Source organism: Equus caballus, chromosome 5, assembly GCF_041296265.1.
Source record: "Equus caballus isolate H_3958 breed thoroughbred chromosome 5, TB-T2T, whole genome shotgun sequence".
Taxonomy (NCBI): domain Eukaryota; kingdom Metazoa; phylum Chordata; class Mammalia; order Perissodactyla; family Equidae; genus Equus; species Equus caballus.
Window position 1 is genome coordinate 56,521,373 of NC_091688.1, and position 24,269 is coordinate 56,545,641.

At 41.0% G+C, this 24,269-nt stretch overlaps 1 protein-coding gene across 4 annotated transcripts in view; it reads left to right on the forward strand.

Moving 5' to 3' along the window:
• SPAG17 (sperm associated antigen 17) overlaps positions 1–24,269 on the forward strand; it is a 209,669-nt gene that overhangs the window by 178,718 nt on the left and 6,682 nt on the right. For 3 of the 4 annotated variants that reach the window (XM_001500885.5, XM_023641329.2, XM_023641331.2), the window contains 6 exons: positions 917–1,048; positions 8,354–8,490; positions 9,802–9,986; positions 12,132–12,192; positions 15,194–15,338; positions 18,163–18,307. In XM_001500885.5, coding sequence (XP_001500935.1) covers positions 917–1,048; positions 8,354–8,490; positions 9,802–9,986; positions 12,132–12,192; positions 15,194–15,338; positions 18,163–18,302 — 800 coding nt within the window. In that variant the 3' untranslated portion in view covers positions 18,303–18,307. The remainder of the gene's footprint in view (positions 1–916; positions 1,049–8,353; positions 8,491–9,801; positions 9,987–12,131; positions 12,193–15,193; positions 15,339–18,162; positions 18,308–24,269) is intronic. The other variant, XR_011438724.1, reaches the window with a different exon arrangement.

A 24,269-nucleotide genomic window follows, 5' to 3' on the forward strand; every position in this document is an offset into this window, starting at 1 on the left:
ATTACTGTAAGTTTTCTTGGGTGTGATCATGGTGTTGTGGATTTGTAGGAGAAGGACTTCATTTCAGGAGATTGAAGTTGAAGAATTGAGGGATGAAATGAAATTTAGTGGTAGTTAAAATACCCAGAGACAGGAATTTTTTCCTGCACAATACAACTCCAGAGGTTCAGCTGCCTGGAATGAGCACAGCCAAAGAAAACATCTAATCACCACAGAGTTTGCCAAGCAAAGATTAAATCTGGAACAATGACTTGTAAATGTGATGCGGAGAAATCAGGGATGAAGGGTGACAGTGCTTGTGCTGCCACCCACGCCCTGGGCAGACGGCACTAATCAGCCAAGCCTGCTCTCCCCTTGAAGGGGGTGAGGCCACAGTTGTTCAGCACGGTCCTCCAGGCAGCTGCCACCATTCAATCAGGGTTGGCACAAACACAAGTTGAAAGGGATTTGCATCCCCGGTCTTTGATACATTTATTTAAAATTTGTTTCATATTGCACCGATTTCTTGGAGAGATACATTTTAATAAAGAGCTACATTTTCACAGTAAAGAATGGATTTAAAATTGGAATTTTTTTTTAATCACATCTCAGTTACTTTTGCAAGGTAAGAGCAGACCAAATTACTTGGTCTCTGCTTCATAACCCAACAACGTAACAACTATGATGTGGTTACAAGGTGCAGAAAGAACCAGCTAGCTCCTAGGGAGTGTGAGCCTTGCAGATACTGTCCTATTTGTTAATGGCAAACATTGCATCACATAGTGAAGAATCCCTGCCTCTTAATGGCTTTCTTCGATTTTGTCTTTCTGTCAAGGAGCAGGGGAGGGAAGCACCCTGTTCATTGTAAAGAAGAATACAAACATTAGTAGTCATTGTCCAGAATAGCACTTTATAATATTTGTTTTGGGTTTTCTAGATTCCCAGCCAAATAAAGTTTCACAACAAGAATCCTCAGACACACTTAGTCTTCCAAAATCAGAGGCTTTTGTGGATATGAAGGCGTTCGCTAGCCAGAACCAAACTGAAAATTTAACAAAATCTACTGAAGGTAAACCAGCCGTTGTCTTTATCTCGCTGTTTCTCCTAACTGAACATTATGTCTTTGTGGAGTATGGGAGATGGCACTGGGGGCTGAGGGTATGGTTGGTGGTTACAGAAAAAATTCTAGAGGTTCATGGATCCTGAGGCTATGGAACTTTGTAAGCTTTCCTAGCACTTCAAAGTATCTCAAAAAAGTTTTCAGAATGACTACAAGTCCCAGACTGAAAGAAAGAAATGACAAATACTTTTTTCAGATTTGTTATTTTATATTTTATTTTTTCATTTTATCTTATTTTGTTTAAAGTCAGGAAGCTGGTAGCTTTTTTTGAGCAACGAGTAATTTGGTAGATGGATTTAGATTTACCTTTTTTTTTTTTTTTTTAAGATTGACTCTGAGCTAACATCTATTGCCAATCTTCCTCTTTTCTTTTTTCCTCCCCAAAGCCCCAGTACACAGCTGTATATTGTAATTGTAAGTTATTCTGGTTCTTCTATGTGGGATGCCGCCTTAGCATGACCTGATGAGCAGTGTGTAGGTCTGCACCCAGGATCTGAACCGGTGAACCCTGGGCCGCCAAAGTGGAGCACATGAACTTAACCACTCAGCCACGGGTCCCGCCCCAGATTTACCTATTATTTCAGTACTTTCTTGGTCTGCAGGTACCAGAAGAAAAACGTAAAATGTAGTCTCTGTCTTACACAGCACATCGTCTTATTGGGGTAGCAGAAATTGAAGTATGGAATAATACAGAATAATATCTAGATATGCTGATTTCATGGAAGTTAATTCAGCTAAATATGGTTGGTCAAAAAAGAAAAACAGAATAATTTAAATTGTGTAGAAAATTTGCACCCCTTGATTCCTGGGAGCATGTTCTGTACTGAAAGTGAGATGCGAATCTGCTGATGGGTCTCAATTACCTCTTACACAGGGAGCATCTTGCCACATTTATGGGTGAATTAAAAGATTTACCTTACACAAGACTTTTGCCTTCCTGACTTCAAACTTATCTCTCCTATAAGGTTTATTCATTTAATGGATAATTACTCAATGCCTACTGTGTGCCAGGCATTATTCTAGGCACAGAAATACAGCAGTTAAGAAGCCAAAGTCTTATAGAGCTGTATATAGTATGGACAGACCTAGACAATAAATAAGTAAACAAATAAATTAGATAAATTCATATTGCGATTAATGTTATCACATAATGAAACAGTATGATGTATGGAGATGTCTTGGGGAGAGGGACGGCATTCCATTAGGGGGTTAGGAGGCCCCTCTGTGAAGGGACACTTGAGCTGAGACAAGAACAACAAGAAGCCAGCCATGCAAAGATTAGGGGCATGACTATTCCAGGTAGTTGGAATAGCAAGTATGAAGGCCCTGCGGGGAGAAGAAACAGACAAAAAGGCATGTAGTTAGAAGAAAATGAGAAAAGGAAAAAGTAGAAGGTGAGTTGGGAGAGAGGGGCAGAAATGAGACCATGGGATGCTGCATAGGGGAGCTTTGGGTTTTATTCTAAGTATAGTTTTATTCAAACAGCACAGGAAGGTTTTGAGCAGGGTAGTTACATGACTAATATATATTTGCAAAAGATCACTCTGGTGGCTGTGTGGATAGTAGCTTGTGGCAAGAAGGGAGGAGTAGGGGAGGAGGAAGCAGCTGAAGTAGTACATGTGAGCACTGACAGAGACCTGGACTAAGGTGGGAATGATGAGTTGCAAATTAATTGGAAATATATCCTGGAGGTGGAGCCAAAAGGACTTGCTGGTCGATTGGATATGGCAGTGAGAAAGAAGAGGAATCGAGGGTGATTCCCAGCTTAACTAATACGACCAGACGTAAGGCTGAGAATGTGTAGTTGTAACAAGTTCCAGGTGGTACTGATGTTGCTGGTATAGCAACACCTTGAGAACCACTGCCCTAAGGCAAACTCTAGAATATAAAAGTCAGGCAGAGGAGGAGTCGGTAAAGACAACTAAGAAGAAGAAGTCAGTGAGGTAGGAGAAAAACAGGAGTGTGGAAATCACTGAGTGTTTTGGAGTGTGTCAAATGCTCCTGAAAGGTCGAGTAATATAAAGAATAACCATGGGATTAGGTAAGATGGAGATCACTGGTGATCTTGACAAGAGCAGTTTCAGGGCATGGAGGAGATCAAAGCCAACTGAAGTGAGTTATGTCTAGAATGACTGAAGAGGAATCAGCAGCAGCAGGCATACATAGCTTTACCCAAGAGTTTTGCTGACAAGAATGGAAAAATGGGATTGCAGCTAGAGGAAGACATGTGACTAAGGGAGAGATTTTTTTTCTAAAAAAAATTAGACATACTAGAGCATGTTGATTTGCGAAGGATAATAACTCTGTAGCAAGAGAGAATTTATGATGCAGGAGATGGGGGCCTAATTGCAGGATAGAGAAGTTTAAAGAAGGTGAGAGCACATGACATCTGGGGCAAACCCTGAGTGGCAGAGTTGACCTTGGATGTGAATAGGATTACCTCATCCACAATGACAGGAGAGAAGAGAAAGAATATAGATACATTGCCAGGTTGGTTGATATGTTTGGTATTGGGAAGATGATCAAGTCTGACTGCAAAGGCATGGATGTAATGACAGAACAGAAAATCCATTCCAGAGAAACAGGAGATCAAAACAAGAAGGGGGGGACTGATTGTTTAAGGTGACAGCGTCAGTTGATTAGAGGTCTCAATGAGGTCAAATAATTGCTTGGTAGGTACAAGAGAGTAATAAGGTAGAACAGGAGGTGGTGATCTAGAGAGGGAAGCTTGAAACCTAGATTTTGAGAGTGGTAAAAATTATTGGTGTTGGCAAGGTCTAAGATATGACCATGGGAGTTGCTGAGATGGAGAAGAGAAAAAGGGGAGGAAACAGGGTGCTCGAGAATCAGAGAGGACAGCGTGTTGGATGGGTCATCCAGGTGATATCACCAAGGGAGGTGACATGGAAGACCATCCAGTGTGTCAAGGGAATGATTGAGGAATCAGCAAATGACAACTACCTGGGGACATCGTAGTACAGTCTGGTGGCACGAGCGTCAAAGGAACGGCAATTTTTAAAGGAGAAAAAAGTCATTTTGAAACAAGAAGGACGCCTACTGCACCCTACTCCTTCACCAAATTTAGTGATCTGAGATACTGGAGATAAGAGACAATAATGTGACTCCACTCTAAGCGGTAAATTAAATTTTGTTAAGGGTGATAACATTTAAAGAAGTTCAGAGTAGGAAGAGATTAACACACACAGTGGGGAAAGCTTTATGGGAGAAGTGGTCTTGAAGAATAAACGAATTTCATAGATTTTAAGATTTAAGTTAGGATCACCTCAGTTTACCCTCATTTTACATGAGGAGACTGAAACCTGGAAAAAGTCAAGCAACTCCTCTTCTCTATGTTTTATTACACTGCCCTCCAGATGCGGGGAAGAGAAAAGAGCATTTTATGCCAAGAAAAAAAAAGAATGTGTTCAAAAGCCTGCAGGTAGAATTGAGTAGGAATCCGGTGTAAATAGATAAGAGTGTTCTCATTTGGTAGTAGTACAAGATGGTGTTTGGAAAATACAGTAGAGTCAGGTAGCAAAGGTTTGGATCTTTGCAAAATAAAAATGTACTTGTCAGAGTTTGCTGTGATAATACCGCATAAATCCTGTAATGGCTTAGAACAACCAGTTTTGGGGGCTGTGGGTCCACTGCGGCAGCCTCTGCTCCAGACCGCAGGCCCCTGAGATCTGATGGTGCTCATCTCTTCCCAACTCATGTTCAGTGACACCATGTTGAGAGCTTGAGTCGACCATGGTGAGAAATCAGCAAATGCTGCAAATGTGCAAATGGTACAAACCAGGGCAGTTTTTCTCCAGAGAGTCAGTCGTTAAGCTTTTACCAGCACACCACCAGCTGCAGGTAGAGTTCAGGTGTATTCTGGGTACCACAGTGAAGGAGCCGCCACCCTCTGGGGTCAGCTGTCCCAGTAGCAGAGGGTCAAAGCTGAAGAGAGGTGAATGGGAACACGTGCCGCCACTCACAGCCTCTGCTCAGCACTGGCACGCTGCCACTCACACACACGTATTGTCAAAGCAAGTCCTGTGGCTGAGCTCAAATCAATGGGGCAGAGAAATGCACTCCACCTACAGGGAAGGCATGCTCAGGGAGGACATAAATAAAGCCATGCTCTGAGAGGAAGTAAAAAAACTGTGTTGTGAATAAATACTGCAGTCTGCCTCAGCAGAGAAACGGGGAACCGTTCCAGGTTCCTCAGTTCGGTCAGACCCAGCAGCACTGTTCAGATGATACTACTAGTAGGGCCATCCCAGTTGTTCTATTAGATATGAAACATTAAAATACCTCTGTATCAGCTGGTGACCAGCCTCTGCTCCAAGCCTGTCAAGTTCTCCCTCTCCCCGCCCCCAGCCCCTGGTGAAGCGCTGGGTAGGTTCAGTGGGATAATAATCCATCTCAATTGTGGGAGGCAGTATGGTAGGGAGCAGGGAAGAGTATCGGCTTTCCCTGCCTCCTTCTACAACAGCAGGGTAGCACGGGGCACGCTGTTTAACCCCGCTCTCTCTCCTTGTTTCCTCTTCTGTAAAAGGGAAGTAATGGTATATATATATATATATCACAGGGCTGTGAGGATTACATTAGTCAGTGTATGTAAAATGCCTAGAGCAGTGCCTGGCACAGGATAAACTCCATATCAGTATTTAATACTACTAATAGTATTAGTGAGTAATTAGTACTCATTAGGCTGGTAAGATGCATTCATATAAAACAATAACACACATATGGTAAGAATTCAAGTGAAAAGATACATCAAACTATTAGAATAATTGCCTGTGTAGGGAGTGGTGACCAAAGGGAATCAATACATTAAAACACTGATCACTGAGCTCCACCCCCAGAGATTCTGTTTCTGTTTTGGTCTGAAATAGGCCTTGTCTGGCATGTGCCCTGGGAATCTCCGTTTTTCCGGGGGATTATGATGCACAGATGGATTTGGAACAGACTGGCTAGTTGTCTAGGAAAAACCCACTACTTACACAGAATACTTCTGTGGCCTGATGTATGTGGGTTTTCCCACACCAAGAAATTCTGCAGCACCAGCTGGATGTCCTACAATTCAGTTCAATTCTAACACTAACCACAGTCAGTGCAAACTCTAAAGGTTAAAGGCTCAGTCTCATAAGACTGCCCCCCACTTCAGATGCCAATCGCAAGTCCAGGTTGTCACCTGTGCTTCTGACCAACCAGCTACAGATTAGGGTTCCCATGACCCCCTTCTAGGATTTAATAATTTTCTGGAACTCACAGAATTCGTATATTATTATATAATAAAAGATGTGATAAAAGGCACAAATGAATAGCCAGATGAAGAGATACAGAGGGCAAGACCTAAAAGGGTCCAGCAGATGAGCTTCTGTCGCTGTGGAATTGGAGAGCACCATCCTCCTGGCACATGGATGTGTTCACAAACCCAGAAGCTCTCTGTACCCTGTAGGGATTTTTCTGGCGGCTTCATCATTTAGGCATGATCGATCATTAACTCAATCTCCATCTCCTCTCTCCTTCCCAGAACATGGGGGTGGGGCTGGAAGTTCCAAGCTTCTAATCGTGGCTTGGTCTTTCCAGTGACCAGCCCCCATCCTGAAGCTATCCAGGAGCCCACCAAGAGTCACCTCATGAGATCAAAAGACACTCCTATTCCCCAGGAAATTCCAAGGGATTTAGGAGCTCTGTGTCAGGAAACTGGGTCAAAGACCAAATATTAGAACAAAAGATATTCCCTGTGCTCTTAACTCTTAGGAAATTACAAGGGTTTTAGGAGTTCTGTGCCAGCAACCAGAGGCACAGACTAATATATGTATTTGCTGTTATCTCACAGTAGTAGAAACATGATGCTCCTTGTGGAATCTGACACACTTAGGTGCACATCCCAGCCCTGCCACTTCAGTCTCTTGGACAAGTCACTTAACTTCAGTTTTCTCACCTGTAAAAAAGAGATACTAATACTATATTAGTTAGGACTCTTCAATTTGTAACTGAGGGAAGTGAAACTCAAACTCTACACAAAAAAAGTTGAGGGAGATTTATTGGTGCTGAAAAGCAAACCACAGAGAAGTGGACATGGTGCTAGCCCAGGGCCGACTGGATTCGGGCACTCCGGCTTTTTGGGAGTGTGTTTGTGTCTGATCACCCATCTCTGTGGCCACCCTCCCTGCCTCCACCTTGCCCCATCTTTACTTGTCCCTGTTTAGTTTTATCTTCTCCTACAAAGGACAACCTATGTCCACGTGGCAGGGACCACAACTATAGAGGTCCAAGATTCCGATTCTTCCAGATTCATAACCCAGTAGACTAGAAGAGATCATACCTGTCAGCCTAAGTGGAAATATCCTGCTGAAGGGCCTGCATTGGCTTTGCAAGGGTCATGTACCATCCTGATGGCTGGGGCCAGGGATGTTGTGACACCAGAAGTATGTGTGGTAGGAGTGGATGTGGAGGTGGGCATGGAAAGAGTGCTGAGCATACAAAGATTATAATTACCATAACCCTCAGCTCGGAGGATTTTATGAGAACCAAGTGAGAGTGGTGCTTGCCTGCAGATGGCAGATGCTCAAATTGTGCTCCCCCCTCCTTTCTTCTCTTGATGATTGAATGCAAGAAATGATATTTAAATGTGATGATCTAAAATACAATTCTTATTTCAATCTCCCGGAAATTTGGGAAATACATAGAACTGCAGAGATGTAGATTACTTTTGCTCACTCCTTCACCAAATTTAGTGATCTGAGGATTTAATTCTCTGGCTTAATTTATCTACAATTACTACACCACTTTTTAGAACTATAAATATGGTAGTTGAACCAAAGAAATTCTTAGGATTTTGTCCTGATTAGTTTTAAGAAATCTTTCAGAGTCAATGTTTTATTATATTGAACCTTGTTGATTTAACGGAAAGAATCCTGAAGACCCAGTTATAAGTTCATTCCATCACAGGCAAGTCACTCGATTTCTTAGAATCTGATTTTTTTTCATTTATTTTTAAAAGAAGATACTAACAGCATCCGCCCTGTCCATTTCATAGGGTTCTAGTGAGGACCAATATTAGGTAAAATCTCTTTGTAAAATGTAAAGATATAACACTGGAATTAATAAAAGCCTTTGTTCCTTTAAATAAGCTCTTTAAAAAGGAAAGAAGAAAAGCTTCCCAAGTTGGTTTATGTTCTCATATACTCTGGTATGACCTTGAATGTCTTTGAATAAAATGCCCATGTGGTATAATTTAAACTTTCTCTCTAACAGAACCAGAAACTTATGCCCCTGTGAAAATTCCAACCCAGTCATTGCTGCAGGATGTTGCAGGACAAGCAAGGAAAGAGAAAGTGAGGTTACCTCGCTATTTGCTGAGTTCCAAACCCAAGTCTCAACCTCTCGAGAAGGTAAAACAGACATGGGAACAAATTCCCCAGAGCCAACCAGCATTTTATGTAATCCTGACTCATTGAGGTTATGGATTTCCAGCCACTGTGTACTGCTGTTTACTGTACGTACCATCTCCCCATGAAGGCCTTCAGGTCACACAGAGAGAAGCTAAGGCAGTGCTTTGCTGGAGCCAGCTCCTACAGGCTCATGAGAGGAATTTTATGAACCAGGTGTTAAACCATTGGTAGCTTGAAATCAGCCATGCTGGGAGTTCTTATACCATAGAAATCAGCAGATGTTACTAATCAAGGTTCTTTTTGGAGAGCCAGTTTGCCAACACCACTGGCCAAGGGGATCATTGGCCACCCTTCTCATGACTCTTGGGATAAAATCCAATGACTCAGCATGACTGCTAGCCACGGCCCTGGTTGCTTCTTTACCTTCACCTTGTCCCAAACTCGCTATACTTCAGCCACTGTCGGTTTCTCTCAGTTCTTTAAAAGCACCAAGTTCATTCCTTCCTCAGAGCCTCCAAGATTAAGATTCCATCTCAGCTCTGCTGGGAAGCCTTTCTCGAGCCCACCAATCAAGTTTTGATAGTTATCCTTTGATACTTTCATGGCACACTGTGTTCATTGCCATCATAGAAATTATTGCAAGGTATGTGACTGATAGGTGTTAGGTGTGCTGCTCAAACTCTAATGTGCACATGAATTACCGAGGGATCTTGTTAAAGTATAGATTCTGACTCACCGGGTCTGATGTGGGGCCTGAGATTCTGCAGTCCTAACAAGCTCCCAGGTGAGGTCAGTGCTGCCCATCTGGGGAATAACAAGGATGTAGGGCAGTGATTCTCCAAGTGTGGTTACCCGAACAGCAGCATTGGCAGCACCTGAGAACTTATAACTGCAGTTGATGGGCCCCATCCCAGATTTACTGATTGGGAAACTCTGGGGGCAGAGTCAGCAGTTTGTGTCTTAAGGAGTCCTCCAGGGGATTCTGATGGGACCTACAGTTTAATAATCGCTGGCACAGAGGAAAGAGCACACACTTTAGAATCAGACAAACTTGAGTTTGAAACTTTACTCCACCACTTACCACTTGAGCAAATTATCTGTCTTTTAATTCTCTGAACTTGAGCTTCTTTATCCTTAAAACAAAGCCTAAAATACTTGATTACAGTGCTGTTGTAGGGATTATGTGAGACTGTGAATGTTTATTTCCTTCCCCAGCCAAGTGGTTATTTTCCTCTGCTGACAGAGCCTTTTTCTTATCTTGAGAATGCAAAATAGAACCATTTTATTTTATTACTTTTTCTTAATGCAAAGGTGCAAGATTCTGTTGGAGGAAGAGTGAGAACATCCTCGGTTGCTTCTGCTGCCATTAATAACGCAAATTCATCCCCTTTTGGATTTCATCTTCTCCCACCGTCAGTGAATTTTGGAGTGCTTGAAGAAGGGCACACCTATGAAACCACTGTGAAGCTCAAGAATGTTGGAGTGGACTTCTGCAGGTGAGGCCGGGGCACCAAATGTCTGCTCAGGTCACCTTCCACTCTGTGACTTGTCTTTGGACACCTACATCAGTGAATGTTTATTGAACTGAACTGTAATTATACCTCGATTCTTGAATCTCCACATCATTCATTCAATCATTTACTAATTCATCTGTTCATTCATGCATTTGTTCATCCATTCATTCTTCAACAAATCAGTATTTACCAAGCCTCAACTAGGTAGTATGTCCTTTTTTGCTCTTCCATTAATCATTATTCATACTTTGGTAGAAGCAACTCAAGGCTTGATCTGCACTAGCAAAAAATGAAGGGGCTGGCCCCGTGGAGTAGTGGTTAAGTTTGGCACCCTCTGCTTCTGTGGCCCAGGTTCGGGGGTTCAGATCCTGGGTGTGGACCTACACCACTCATCAACCATGCTGTGGCAGTGACCCACGTTCACAATAGAGGAAGACTGGCACAAACGTTAGCTCAGGGCTAATCTTCCTCAGGAAAAAAAAAAAAGAAGGGGAAGTTGTATACAAGTATTAACAATAACTAACGCACAAAACTTGAAAGTCTATTTCTCAAATCCACTGCCAACTATAATATCAGCTGACGTTTGTTTGCACTTTATGATCTAAAAGTGATTTTAATTACATTATTTATGCATAATTGAGGCAAAAAGGAAAAAAATTTAACCTAAGTCATTAGGATCATTTTGACTCCAAAGATGTGACTTGGAATTAATAACAAATACCTTAACTCACAGTCTATACTCTCAGTTGAAAATACGCTATATGTGGGGTTCAATGACAAGAAAAAGAGTCAGGCCTTCATTTTCAGATCAAGGCGAATAGAATTTCAGAGCTTGTAGAGAGCTTAGAGATTATTACAAAGGAACAAACTGAGTAACTTGTTTTCAGGTCTTGTAGGCTACAGCAGGGCTGGACCTCAGATCTCCTGAGGACCAGTTCATTGGAGGCTCCTTGCTTTATCAACACAGCTGTGGTCCCTGCTTCATGTGGGAGGTGGGCCCTTCCCATTGGTTCAATATACCGTATATCTATACTATGACAACTCCATTACAAAATCACTTCTATTCTATTTTGAATTAAACTTAAGCATAATGTGGGAGTTTTCCCCATAAAAATGTTTGTTGAAAGTGAAATGCTTGTTTCAATGGCCGAGTTATTCTCAGTGTAAGGGGCAAGTCCTTGAAGAATCTTTGTGATTCTGGACTTAGGATCGGAAATCAGATGGAGCAAAGCCACAGGAGCATGCAATTTAAGATTTTAGATGAGGCAAATCCCCAACTCCAGGAATCATGTTTGCTTCCTCAGAAACAACCTGATGAGGGACCCAAGCCACCAGATCAGACATTGTTGTTTTCTTAGATTGTTGCCAACAAAGTGGGTAGGGAGAAATAGAGAGCAACTTAAACTAATAAAGCTCATCCATGCAGATCCTGTCTGGCCAGGATAGAATTTTAGTTTTAGAGATTTTACTCCTCAGCTTGAATTCAGCCACTACAGGGCAGACAGCAAAGCTGATGGTAGAAGGAGCAAGTCTGGGGTCAATATGGAGGTAAGTTTCCTCGGTATTTTAATTTACTCCAAGTCTCTGACCTTCAGGCAGAACCCACAAACCACAGGAAAGGAAGGGGATCAATAGGAACCACAAGTTCTCTAACATTTTCTGAGCCTTTTGTTTCTCTTCTCCCCAAACATGCAAACCCCATACCACGACAGAGCAAGACTGGCTCCCATGCTCCACTGCTTTCCAAAAGAGCCTTTCTTCTTCCGCTTAATGATCTGGCAGCCAGCATTTTGTGTTCACGCTGGCGGCTATGCTGCAGTGCACACACCAGCCAAACATTCACAGTACTCTGCCCAGGCCCAAGCTGCTTGTCAGCATCCAATAACAAAAGGTTGAAACTCAGGTTGGAGTCCATTTGATGCTGATGAAAACTATTGGAAAGGTGGTTGTGAAATGGGCCCCGGATTCTGCTCTCCAATGAATATTGTGTTGTTTGTCTAATGGTATGGACCCCCTGCTCCTGTGTAGCGAATATTAACCCCTTCCTGATTTTATAACATCCACATTCATCCATTGCTCATGTTTTTCATTATGGCATAACTTTATTCCCATCTTTTTGCCTGGTAGGTTTAGGGTGAAGCAGCCGCCACCCAGCACAGGATTGAAAGTGACTTACAAACCTGGGCCTGTAAGTCTGATGTGCTGTCTATTGTGTGTGTTTGTGTGTGTGTATATGAATATGTGTATGTTTCCAGTGAAGTGGGCGTTTGAATCATTCTACCCATTCAGTTTAGACCATGTATAAGTCTAATTTTTCTAGTATCGTGAGCAAAAGATTCATGGTAGTGGTACAATATGTGGCTTAATGTCACTTCATATAATATCCATGAGACTGATCCTATGTGTAAATAGAGTTAAACTTCCAGATGGAAACATTTATGAAGTTTACCCCACTTGTCTCAATACTAAAGTTATGTACAGTTGTATGAAAAACACCTTTTTAAAAATTATGATTTAACAAGCATTGGAAAGCTCCTTATCTAAAGATATCCTGTAACAAATCCTGCAAAGTGAAAAATCCATTGGAAAAATAATTATTCCATTCTTCATATTTTATGTAAATCTGGTTTGTTCTCTTGGTATTTGCCAGATAATATTATTTGATGACATACTAAGAAATAGTAGTATATTAAATTCATCAGCTGCCTCATTTCTCCAAAGATTTCTGAAACACAAATTTTAAAATGTCAACCTGTTCTGACCTTATTTAATACATTCCCCAAAATGAGGAGTTTCGTATAAAATATGCATATTGCCTCTTTAAATTGTAATTTCAGAAATGTAATATGATGTAAGCAAAAGTTTGTCTCAAAAGATAATAAAATCACACTTATAAATCTTAACATTTATTTCTTGGTCAGTGCATCATCTTGCTGCTTTAATACTCATTTCACTCAACAAACTTTGAGTTCTTCCCATGTGCCACTGACAGTGCCTGGGTACAGGGGGTGTTAAAAATGAGTAAGACACATAAGGAGCTTACAGAGCTGGGCACGCAGTGGGCACTCAAGAGATGTATGATTGAGTGACAGATGAAGTGAGGATGTCTGGTAGATACATGAGCCATTCAGCACAGACGACATGAACAGGCTCATGGGAGCGCTGAGCAAGGGCATCCAGTCCCATGACCAGCACACAGTGCTCACTGAGACCTGAGATCTCAAAGCAGCCCCAGTTGTTATATGTTGACACAGAAGGGTTAGTTCAGTATACTGCAAAGTCAGTTGGCTTCTTGTCATCACTGTGCTACCAAGTAGCTCAGTGATGTTGGTTAATTAATCCTCTGTGCCTTACTTCCTCATCTGTAAGAGAAAGAGCTTAGACTGGATAATTTCTTAGCCCTCTTTCAGCTCTAATGTCTTATGATTTATAAAACAGTAATATGCAGGCTGCAGTTCCAAAAAGAAATACATTTAGGGATTGGGTCCACTAATTCATGAGTACCTCTCTGAAACAATTCATGATTCTACTGTGTCAAGAGTTCAGAATCTTCACAACATAAAGCGAAAACAAAAATCAAAGCAAGCTCTTCTTCCACTGTTCTGGGAAGTTAGCAAATCTTTTTCGTTTAAAATAGGGATTATGCCAAAAGCCGAAGTGACTGCTTGATCAACCTTTATAGGTACTAAAAACCCAGCGTGTGTTCTTTGAAGCTCACTCTATACTGTTAGTTTTTTTCAGGTCTTTTTTTTTCTTTTTGATGGTAGACTTTGGCTCTGGCAAAAGTATAATCTATAGACTTCTCCATATGTAAATCTAACCACTGTTCACCTTGGTTAGTTGCCAGCGCTAAATGAATATGCTCAAAGCCTGGGTAAACCTGTGTGCTGGCAGGACTCCAGCTCCCCTTGCGCAGGATGTCATCATCCCCAGCCCTGCTCTGATTGTCAGGCCTGGAGGACCACGGGCCTGATTCTCAGAAACAGAGCATTTGGACACCCTCCAGTATGCAGACGTTCACAAGCATATTGTTGAAAAATTGAAACATTTTTCAACTCTATTATTTATAAAAGTATATTGAAGAAAAAAAAATTCCACTTTTATCTAATTGCTTTCCATGTGGTAGTTTCTGATTTATTTTTTCCAGATAACTGTTCTCAAGTCTGCTTTTTAACCCACCTCCCGGAGAGGCAGCTTAGAAACATAAACAGCTCTTTCTTTCCTGGCTAGTGTTCTCTTCAAGGAACAAGGCAAGAAGCCCATTCCTTGCTGTGTTTCTTCTTCATTGTAGATCAGGTTTCTTCTTTGTTGGTGCAAACCTCATCCATGTAGCTTTCAGACCCAAGCAGTTTGGCATTTAAACTACTTCTGTCTCCCTCTACTGGCTTTGTCACGTTACAGGGCTTACATTAGGAGTACTATAAAGCAAGGGGCAGGGCAGGGAAGGCGTGGGTTTCACCCAGTCTCTTAGATTAAATTTATTTATCTTAAATTTATCTTTACCTGCAAGGATGCCAATAGACAGAAATATACTACTGGCATTCAAGAAATAGCACAATTATGGGCATTGTAGAAGTTTGCCTTGAGTGCAGCATCAGTATTCTGGCATTTAGTTTTCTTATGCTTTTTCCTGAATATCACCTGGTTTTCTCCTTCAACAGTTTATCCTGGGTCCCATTTTACTCAATGGAATTCTACCTAACTAATCAACAAAGTAATTCTTCTAAATACTGTAACAGCTATTGTTCATTAGTGCCAAATTTCTAGATGAGGAAGCAGGATTAGAGAGTTTAAGTAACTTGCCCAAATTAATGTTAAAAAGAACAATTTGGAGCCAGCCATGGTTGCCTAGTGGTGAAAGTTCGGCAGGCTCCACTTCAGCGGCCTGGGTTGCGGGGTTGGGTTCCTGAGCGCCGAACCACACCACTCGCCTGTCCATAGCCACGCTGTAGGAGCAGCTCACATAGAACTGGAAGGACTTACAACTAGAGTATACAACCATGTACTGGGGCTTTGGGAAGAAAAAAAAAGAAAGAGAGGAAGATTGGTAACAGATATTAGCTTAGGGCTTATCTTTCCCAGCAAAAAAAATAAAAATAACAAGTTAAAAATAAAAGCAATGTTCTGTTTAAAAAAAGAAGATTTGAACTCAGATATGTCTGATCCTACAGCTACATTATGTTTTATAGGTGGCAGCTGGTTTGCAGGCAGAACTGAAAGTGGAGTTATTTACCATGGTTGTTGGAGAGGATGGTGCCAAGGGATCAGCACACATCTCTCACAATATTGAGATTATGACTGAGCATGATGTCCTGTTCTTACCTGTGGAAGCAAATATCCTTTAAAGTTCAATTCGTGTAATCATAGATAGTGCAGAAATTATATATGAGCAAGGAGAGCAGGGAAGTCAAAATGCTGTTTTCCAACTGCCTAACACCCACATCTCCATATCTTCATTAATTGTATCTTTAAAACCATAGAGGTAAGTTTCTTAGGACAAAGATTGTCTTCATTGATCTTTGAAAGCATCTTAGCAAAAGGCCTGACACATAATACATGGGCAGTCACTGCAAACTGAATAAATGTCAATGTTATTGGCTATTTATGGGATATCAGACAATTATTTTTTTAAGAAAAAGCAAGTCTTTGTCATCAATAAAACTTGTAATCTTGTCGAGGGGTAGGAGATAGCTTTTTATTATAAAGACTGGATGGATATTCACTAAATTGCACATAGATTCCTTCATATTGGTGTCTCTTGCATATAGATATCACATTGATATCAAGTACCTATTATATGCAAGGTACAGTATGAAATATTTTATCATATATAAAAATGAAATTTGGACTCTATCTTAAAAGACTTATGTAATCTAGGATCAGAAATAAAATCTGCACCCGTGATTCCTATATTATTTTGTCCTCCAATGACATGAATCATATATACTTTGTGTTATATATCTATTTGATATTTGAGCTGGGTCTTATAGAATGCAAAAACTCTTGATGAAAGGAGACAAAACAGAAAGAATAAACAAACCCATAGCAATAGGAAAGCTCTGGGTGTTTGGGAGGGTTAACAGGGAGTTCAATTTGTGGAGAGCTTGGAGAGTACTAGAAAACATAGTGGGAAAGTTGGTTAGAATCCAGTTGTCGAAGATTTTGAATCCTTGGCTTACTCTTTAATATATAAGCAACAGTGAATCATTGAAGGTTTCTGACCCAGTGGGTGATATAATCAGCATATCCTTATAGAAATGAATTCACTGTTATGGGGCAGGATATGATGAAGGAGAAGAACCTTCAACATATGCAAAAAACCATTGGAAGGCTACTTCAATAGGCCAAGCGTAAAGACAAGAACTATTGCGTGGTGACAGTAGACATGGAGGAGGGACATGGATGAAAGACACTGGCAGGAGGAACTGTAAAACTTGAGGTGGAGCCCACTGATAGAAGGAAGTAAGAGGTTATGAGTTCACCTCCAAAGTTTTGGGCTCAGGTAGTGAATCACGGATATGCAGGACTGGATCCCACTTGGGGATTCAGAGCTGGAGATATAGTAATTTTAAGCATCATCTCCACAGAGGTGATGATTGAAGGGATGGGAAAGGAGCAGAAATTTGGGGTCTGTTTAGGGAGTAGGAGGAAGAAGAGGAGCCAATGGAGACAGAACAAGCAATTAGAAAACCGTGAAATATCTCAGAAGCCACAGAAAGAACTTCAAGGAAAGTAGGGACATAGTTGACAGATGCTATAGAGATGTCAAGGAGAATTCAGATTTAAATAGGACTGCTAGATTTGGTTAGGACACAAACTAAATTGCGAAAGATAAAGAATGACTGTGTGTTAAGAAAGCAGAAACATTGAGTATGGATACCCTTTCAAGAAAATTTGTTGTTAAAGGAAAGAGCAAGAGAATATGGTGCCTCAGGGAGGCAACAGAACAAAGGAGAGATTTTCAGTTTAGTGTAGACTTAAATATGTTTGTAGGCTGAAAAGAAGGGATCAGAAGAGAAACATTAAAAATACGAATGGGAGGAAGTAATTAAAGCAGCAGTATCCAAAAGACAGCAAGAGAATACTCAAGACCAGAGCTGAAGGGTTAGTCTTGGCAAGGAGGAGGGTGAAGATGGCTAAGAATCCAGGTATTTTGAGATGAAGGAGAAATTTAGGGGAACTTGTGTTAGATGGCCTTGATTTCAATAGAAATGAAGTCAAATTCCTGTGTTCATTTATTCTTTCAAAGATAATATGGGCCTCTAATGTACTAGACACTGTTCTAGGCACTGGGAATGCAGAAATGAACAAGAGAGACAAAAATCCCTGCCCTTATATAGCTTACGTTCCTGTGGGAGGACAGACACAGGAAATAAGTAAAATACGGGCTCTGATGGTGATAAGTACAATGCGGAAAAATATAAAGTGGGAAAGGGGGTACAGGGAGAGCTAAGGAGGATTGCAATTTAAAATGGGGTAGTTAGGAAAGCCTCACTGGGAACGTGACTTTTTTTTTCTTTTTTCTTTTTTTTGATGGCAAGGTTCTTCTGTGGTGACAGAAGGAAACTAACCAAGGAACCAGTATTTTTCCTCCGGGAATTAAGTCCTCTTATATCCCCCTTACACAGGTTATGGATGCTGATCCAGAGTATCTGAATGCCTGCTGCTGATCACAGCAATTAAATCATTTTGCCTTTATGCTAATATTTCTATTTCCTTGCTTACGGAGATCACTTGTCAGTTAGGCACAGATAGATGGGGAAAAGAGATTGATTACCTCTTTTATCTACTTCCAGTGTCAACAATGATAGTTCACAGCCCATTTCCCAAGATCTATCCCCCTCCCCACCAAAAAAGCATGAAATCTGGACGTTGGTATGGTTTGGGGTCTAGTTATGGTGACTGATGGCCCCTGTAGAAAGGCCAGTCACAGTTCACAGAAACATATACTAGGAGGGACAGACAGAGGAAATTCCATGAGATGGATAGCCACCCTTAATGCCCTAAGCCTGAGCACATAGAATTTGCATTAGATAGAAAGTACCTACAGCTGAGCTAATGATGCTAGAGAAGAGACTCTGATTCTAAAATGTTATCTGAGTTTGTATATACAAGTCATTTGGTCATGAAAATCATAATCCTTAATGAGTTTTTTTACCAGTTTTAACAAGCAGCAATTATGATAAGCGATTAAAAGATTTTCCCCAGGAAAAAGAAAACCCCACGATCCAGAGGACTTCTACAATTTCTTCTGCTAAACTTGGAGTCTTCATGTCTCGTAAAGTTTCTCCTTATTAGGTCCAGTAAGTAATAAATGGGAATTTGATTGTTAACCATTCAGATTTGAGGGCTGAGACCTCATGTTTATTCCCCTCTTCTTACAATGAGCCATGCAGTCTGGTGGAATGAAAATATTTGGTTTTAATAACTATAATAGCTACCCCTTTATATACATTCATATCTAATCCTCATACCATATCTATAAAATAGATATTATTTTCCTCTCTTTATAAATAGGGAAACTGAGGCTCAGAGAATCTTAAGTAGAAATAAATCTGACCTACTTCCATGTGATTCTAAAGTTCATTCATTTAAGAGCTGTTTTCAGTCTTGAGCTGACTTTCCAAAAAGCAGGAGCACAAACACAAACACAAACACCAGGATGCCCTTCTGGCAAGCATGCCAGTGGCTTCTCAAATATTTTGTATACAAGATTCCTTATATATTCTTAAAAATCACTGAGGATTCCAAAGAGCTTTTGTTTGTGTGAATCGTATCTATCACTTTTATCAAATTAGAATTAAAACTGAGAGAAATTTTAAATTTATGTAAAAACAACAATAAACCCAGTATATTAACATAAATAGACTTTTCATGAAAAATAACTATTTTCCAAAACACAAATTTATTAAGAAGGGCATTGTTTCACATTTTTGCAAATCTCCCCAGTGTCTGGCTTAATAGAACATAGTTGGATTCTCTCATCTGTTCTGTGTTCCATCTGTCACTATGTCATAACATATCATCTCATATTAGCTTCCTAGTGCTGCTGTAACAAATCTGTATTACTTTCTCACAGCTGCCATAACAAAGTACCACAAATTAGGTGGTTTAAAACAACAGATATTTATTCTCTTGCAGTCAGGAAGCCAGAGGTCCGAAATCAAGGTGTCAGCAAGGTTGGTTCCTTCTGGAGACTCAGGGTGAATTTGTTCTATGCCTCTCTCCCGATGTCTAGTGGTTGCCAGCAATCCTTAGTGTTCCTTGGCTTATAGCTGCATCACTTCAGTCTCCGCCTCTGTCTCAAATGGCATTCTTCCCTGTGTACAGTCACGTGCCACATTATGATGTTTTGGTCGATGACAGACTGCATATATGACCGTGGTCCCATAAAATTAGCACCATATGGCCTAGGTATGTAGTAAGCTATACTATCTAGGTTTGTGTGAGTGCACTCTATGATGTTTACACAATGACAAAATCGCCTAAGGACACATTTCTCAATGTATCTGTCATTAAGTGACGCATTACTGTATTTCTATGTGTGTCTCTCTCCTTGTAAGAACACCACCCATTGGAGTTAGGGGCTATCCTAATCCTGAATGACCTCATCTTAACTTAATTACATCTATAAAAACCCTATTTACAAATAAGGTCACATTCACAGGTTCTGGTAGACATTAATTTTGTGGAGACAAACCCAGTACAATCTACCCTCTGGGCCCTCAAAACTCACATCCATCCCACGTACAAAATACATTCATCCCATCCCAACATTCCTTAAAGTCTTCACTAATTCCAGGATTAACTCTAAATCCAAAACTCTCATCTAAATAGCATCAACGCAAAAAATTTCAAATCTCATCATGTAAATCAGGTATGGGTGAGACTCTGGTATGACCTATCCTGGTTTCCTCTCCACCTGTGGACCCGTGAAACTAGAAAACAAGTTGTCAGCTAGCAAAATACAATGCTGGGGCAAGCATCGGCTAGACATTCCCATTCCGAAAGGAAGAAAATGGAAAGAATAAAGGAGTCGCTGGTCTAAAGCAAGTTTGCAACCCAGCAGGGCAGATTTCATGAGGTTTCAAGGCCTGAGAATAATCATCTGCAACTTGATCTGCCCTCTGGGCCCACAAAGGCTTCACCAGCCCCAACTTCTAGACCCTCAGAGGCCCTGCTGGCTCAAGCCTCTCCGTCCTCAGCCTGGGACACAGTCTTACCCTCTGGGCAGCCCATTTCCTGCTTATAAAATCCCAGAAGTCTGGCAGGCTTCCTTCATTTTGTCCTGTCTCTTTTCCCATCAGGCCAAGCTGGCAGTGTTTCTGCTGATACAGTACTCTCAAAAACCTGTCATTCTTCCATGGATGTCAAGGGAGTCGATGCCATTAGGCCCGAGGGTTCTCCACAGATCCTTCTTGGATAACCACGTCTCTATTCCTGGCTTCTGCTGAGATGGTTGATGGTATCTGTGGTCACACAAGCCTGATCTTTCCAGGTTTTCCAGCCACACCCTTGCTGATCTCCCCAGATGATGCCTTGGCATCTTTTGCAATATGGATAGGCTGTGAATATTCCAAAGCATCATGTTCTAGTTTCTTTTTGCTGACCAGTTCCTTCCTCAATTTATCTGTTTCCTCTTGCAATTTAGTATAAGCAGCAAGAAATCAGGCCCCATCTTCCAGTTTTGCTTGGAAACCTCAGCTAAAAATTCAATTTCATTGTTTTTCACCCAAAAGCAGAACACAATTCGCCAGGTTTTTTGCCATTTTATAACAAGGATCACTTTTGCTCCAGTGTCCAATACTATGTTCTTCATTTCTGTTTGAGGTCTCACCAGAAGCACCTTTAATGCTCATATTTCTGTCAACATTCTGTTCATGATGATATAGGAATTTTCCAAGATGATAGACGCTTTCTCTACTGTCCCCATTGCTTCTGTCTGAGCCCTCACCGAAACTGCTTTTAACATCCACGTTTCTACCAATAGTCTTGTCAGGGTAATCTAGACTTCTAGACACCTTTCTGTCTTCTAGATAGACTTTCTATCATGGGGCTCAAAGTTCTTCCAGCCTTTACCCATTACCCAATTCCAAAGCCACGTCAACATTTTTTGGTATTTGTTACAGCAGCACATTACTTTCTGGTATCAAAATCTACTATTTTCCTGGGGCTACCATAAGAAATTACCACAAGCTGAGTGGCTTAAAAAAGCAGATAGTTATTCTCTTGCAGTTCAGGAAGGCAGAGGTCTGAAACCAGGTGTTAGAGGTTTGGTTCCTTCTGGAGGCTGTTTCATGCCTCTCTCCTGGCTTCTGGTGGTAGCCAGAATCCTTGGTGCTCCTTGGCTTGTAGCTGTATCACTTCAGTCCCATTTTCTGCTTCTCTTGTCACGTGGCCTCCTTCCCTGTGTACCCTCACATGGCATTCTCATAAGGGCTACAGTCATTGGATTCAGGGCCCTAATCTAGTATGACCTCATCTAATTACATTTGTAAAGATCCTATTTCCAAATAAGGTCCCATTCACAGGTTCCAGGTGGACATGCATTTCTGGAGGACACTATTCAACCTAGCACACATCTTAATATTGTTTTGAAAATATTTTTGACCTTGCAGACATCTTGAAAGGGTCTCAGGGAGCCCTGAGGATCTTGGAATAGCCTTTGGGAACCACTGAATTATGGCATGGTTTATCTCAGTTCTAGTCCATGACTTTCAGAAGTTATGGTGAAGTTTGCATCTCTAGCTGGACACTTCTAAAAACTACAGAATAGCTTTCAAATAAAGATTCATAATTTCTGTTGGCACAAATTTATCAGAAGTAACTTCATGAATCAACCTAATAGAAAAAATGTCTTAAGTTATGTTGCCTTTATGCCTCTTTGTTCATATTATCAGAGTTAAAGAAATTAAAAGATGTTTATTGTACTTATTCTTTCATTTTTAAGGTAAACATCTATTGTAAAGATTCTCTGCACCATCACCCAGCACTCACAGCTAACATTTTAGTCTATTTCTTTCCAATCTCCCCTATTTATGTGTATACTGGAATCATTCTGTAGTTTGCTATCTTGCATCTCATATATTGCACACAGTAACAATAGAAACATATCCTGTGTTTACTTGGAGCCAGTAAGCACTTCACAAGAACGGTATAAGGGCGGGCACTATTGTGCCCATTTCATAGATGAAGAATCTGAAACAAAACCAGGTTAGATAATTAGTTCTATAGAAGCTATATTCGTTATCTGTTGCTATGTAACAAATTACCCCAAAACTCAGTGGCTTAAAGCAACAAACATTTACGATCTCATAGCTTCTGCAGGTCAGGAATCCAAGCACAGCTCCCTGGGTGCTCAGGCTCACCTCGGGGTGAATCGGCGTGAATCTGCCTTCAGCTCGCTCAGGCAGTCAGTCATTGGCAGGATGCAGTTCTTGTGTGAAAGAGTGACTCCATTTTGTACCCTGGACTCTGTCTTGCTTAAAAAAATAGGAAATTGTGCTGACCTTGCTCACTTGCCAAAAGGGAGCTATTTGCTGAGAAGAGACTTTTTGAAGGACTGTGCAAAAATGTACTTTTTCAGGTAGCAACAAGATGTCCTTGAGTAAGCCAATGAACTGTAAATTTACCCTCCCTGAAAACCACCGAGGTGACTGTTCTGGGCTCACCTTGTCGCTCATAAAAACTCCTGAGTTTCACTCCTCAGAGGGACACTTTTCTGGCTACTGCCGGAACCTATGCTCCCTGAATTGCAATTCTGAGACCCCCGAAAGAAATTCTCCTTTTCTTTTGCAGTTGCTTTTTTCTACGGTGACACTTGCAGGCTGTTAAACTGAGGACCTCAGTCCCTCACTGGCTGTTGTCTGGAGATGGCTCTCAGTTCCTTACCACGTGGGCCTCTCCTTAGGGGAGCTCACTACAGGGCAGCTCAGTTGATCAGAGCAAACAAGAAGAGCCTGAGAGAGTGTGAGCAAGGCAGAAGCCAGGGGTCCCATAACCTAATCTTACAAGAGACCTCCCACTACATTTGCTCTACTTTGTTCTTCAGAAGCCAGTCACTAGGTCCAGCCCACTCTCAGCAGGAAGGGACTACACAAGGGCAGCTAGCACTAGGCCCTCACAAGGGTCGGGCCCCTGACTGCTGGACCATGTGGGCTCTATCCAAACAACACGTTAGAGCTGCTTGGATCCCACATCTCAGAAACAAATTAACACTTAGAACATAAGGGGATGTTACCCTTAGGAACATCAGTCTCATCTCAAACTCAGGATCTTCAATTGTGAGGAAAGGGGGCGAATTGTGGATAGTGTATGTAGGCCAGGTGGCTTCTTCCTAAGCTCCTGCCTGGTCTGGCCTAGAAAGGCTGCGCCGAGCAGGCTCATCGATTACACCTGATGGGTGAGTGGAACCCCCCCCCCCCCCCCAGATACAGTCCTGGCCCCAGTGAGACACTCCTACCTCCATGGTCACTGTCCTATATTCCCTGCTAGATTTACTAGGTTTCTTTGGGATGAGCTAGACCTGTGACACTTGCCACTGAGAAACACTTAATACTGAGTATACCAAGCTAACTTCTAGCCAGGGAATCTCAAAATTGTTAAGCTACTCTTACATAGATAGACATATGGATATATATATATATAATTATATATATATATATGATATATATTATAAATATTACATTATTTATATTATGATTATATATAAATATATAATATATAAATGTGTATGGACATATATAAAATATATATATAATGGACATACATATAATTTATACATATTTTTTATATATACATAAAGTAAGCTGAGATGTTATACTCCTAATAAACCATTCATGAGGCTTTTCTTTATGGCATTACGGGCTTCTATAGGTAACACTGCATCATTTGCAAGAGATATTATTCATTAAATGGTTTCTGTATTAAGCATTATATATAGCCAACGGCTGACTAAGCCAATAAATGCTGACTTGATTACAAATCTGCTTAGCTTAAAACTTACTTTTTAATTCACCAATTAACCTCTAACCTTTAGGGTTAAGGAGTTTCCAGTATTTTGCCCAAAAGTTATAGCTCAGTCACTTATTGTACGCATCACTTTATCTATCACATGTTCTCCTCTTTAAGTAGTGTAACACTTATCAGACAGAAGCACCTGTAAATCCTTTAGTATTGTTAATCTTAAATGATAGCAAAGCTATGGGAAAGCAGAACTTTTAAAACATATATATACATGTAGAATGCCCTCCTGGAACTTGTTTT